Raw genomic sequence first — 1,540 nt, forward strand, 5'->3', positions numbered from 1 at the left:
GGGGGGGGACAGAGCTCCCCAGCCCCACAGCCCCATCTTATTGCCCTTCCTGTCCTGCCTGGGAATGACCACATCTGCCCAAACCACTGCAGGGCCAAGGTCCCCTTATCTCACCTCCATATGGCCTAGACCAGCCAAAACCCCATGGGCACCCACAGTGCTGCAGAGTGGGGTGGGACAGGGGGGCAGCCCCCAGCAGCAAGGCCAACCCCCTCTGATAACACTGCACCTGGACCAGACCCTGTTCCTTCCCATGCTGCTGTCCTGGCACCTCCGCGGCTCGCCCCTTGCACAGACATCCAGCGCGGTTACGAAATATAATTATATTTATTTGGGAATAAAATAAAAAAACAAGACACACACCCCTCAACAGTCAGGGGACACTGTGGGACGGACGCACCTCTTCACAGCCACCCACAGACACCGGAGCCACACTCAACTGACGGAAACGCTCGTGGCTACAGCACTCACCCTCCCAGACAAAGCACAACACAGAAAAAAAATAAAATACAGCTCTGTGAGCCGGCAGCTGCCTTTCCATACAACTTTTACCCAAAAAACAGAGACAGGGCAGGCGGATGTAGCTCCAGCTCCCACCTCCACACACACAGACACACACGGCTGACACTGGCACCATGGCGTGGGGCTCACCACGCTCGCAGGTGACTCATGGCATCGGGGACAAGGGGAGGCCGTGATCTCTGGCAACACGCGGCAATGCCAACAGGCACCAAGCCAGCACAGCCATCGCAACACCTGGACAGATCCCCGTCCCCTAAACCTCACGGCACATGCACAAGGGGTGACACCCTGGGGACAGGCACACCCCGGGGACAACTGTCCTGGGACACGGCTGCGGCCAGGGGACCGGGTGATGCTGCCCCTTGGGACAGGAGCAGCTTGGCAGGGGTGACACAAACAACACCTATGGACACCACAGCAGGGGGAGGGGGATCAGGGCCACCGGGGCTCTGTGCTGAGCCCGCACCAGGAGCCCACCAGTGGCCCAGCCTTTGGGGACTCAGCGGTGACGTGCAGCTGGGCCATCGCTCCCAGCACATGGCACGTGGCCCGTGCTGCAGACCAGTCCTTCCTGGCCCCGCGCCTCGTCACTGCGTGAAGGTGGACTGCAGCTCCTTGAACGCTGCCTTCCTCTGCTTCAGCTCCTCTGCCTGCTTCTTCTTCTCCTCCTGCTCCGCCTTGATCTCCTCCTCAAAGCGGCTGGACTCATGGATGGCCTGCACCTGCAGACACAGCCACACGTCTGCACAGAGCTCCAGACACCCCGCATCTGCCCTGCGTTGGGACCTCTTCTGCCCCAGCAGTTGTAAAATCCTAAAAAAGCTTTGGTTGCAGGCGACCTAAGAGTTCACCCAGTCCAACTCCCCTGCCATGGGGAGGGACACCTCCCCACCAGCCCCGGCTGCTCAAAGCTCAACCTGGCCTTGACTGTGCCCTACCTTGGCCTCAAAGAAGTTCTTGGCACCTTTCACCCCCTCGGTGGAGACGTCAATCTCGGAGAGCCGGGCCAGGGCATGCA

General features: G+C 60.3%; 1 protein-coding gene across 1 annotated transcript in view; it reads right to left on the reverse strand.

Moving 5' to 3' along the window:
• Positions 1-1,109: 1,109 nt before the first annotated feature.
• Positions 1,110-1,540, reverse strand: part of LOC104536988 (EF-hand domain-containing protein D2-like) — a 2,194-nt gene continuing 1,763 nt past the window's right edge. The window contains 2 exon segments of the mRNA XM_010179745.1: positions 1,110-1,244; positions 1,461-1,540. Of these exon segments, the coding sequence (XP_010178047.1) occupies positions 1,110-1,244; positions 1,461-1,540 (215 nt within the window).

This window comes from Mesitornis unicolor, unplaced genomic scaffold, assembly GCF_000695765.1.
Source record: "Mesitornis unicolor isolate BGI_N332 unplaced genomic scaffold, ASM69576v1 scaffold43022, whole genome shotgun sequence".
Lineage (NCBI taxonomy): Eukaryota > Metazoa > Chordata > Aves > Mesitornithiformes > Mesitornithidae > Mesitornis > Mesitornis unicolor.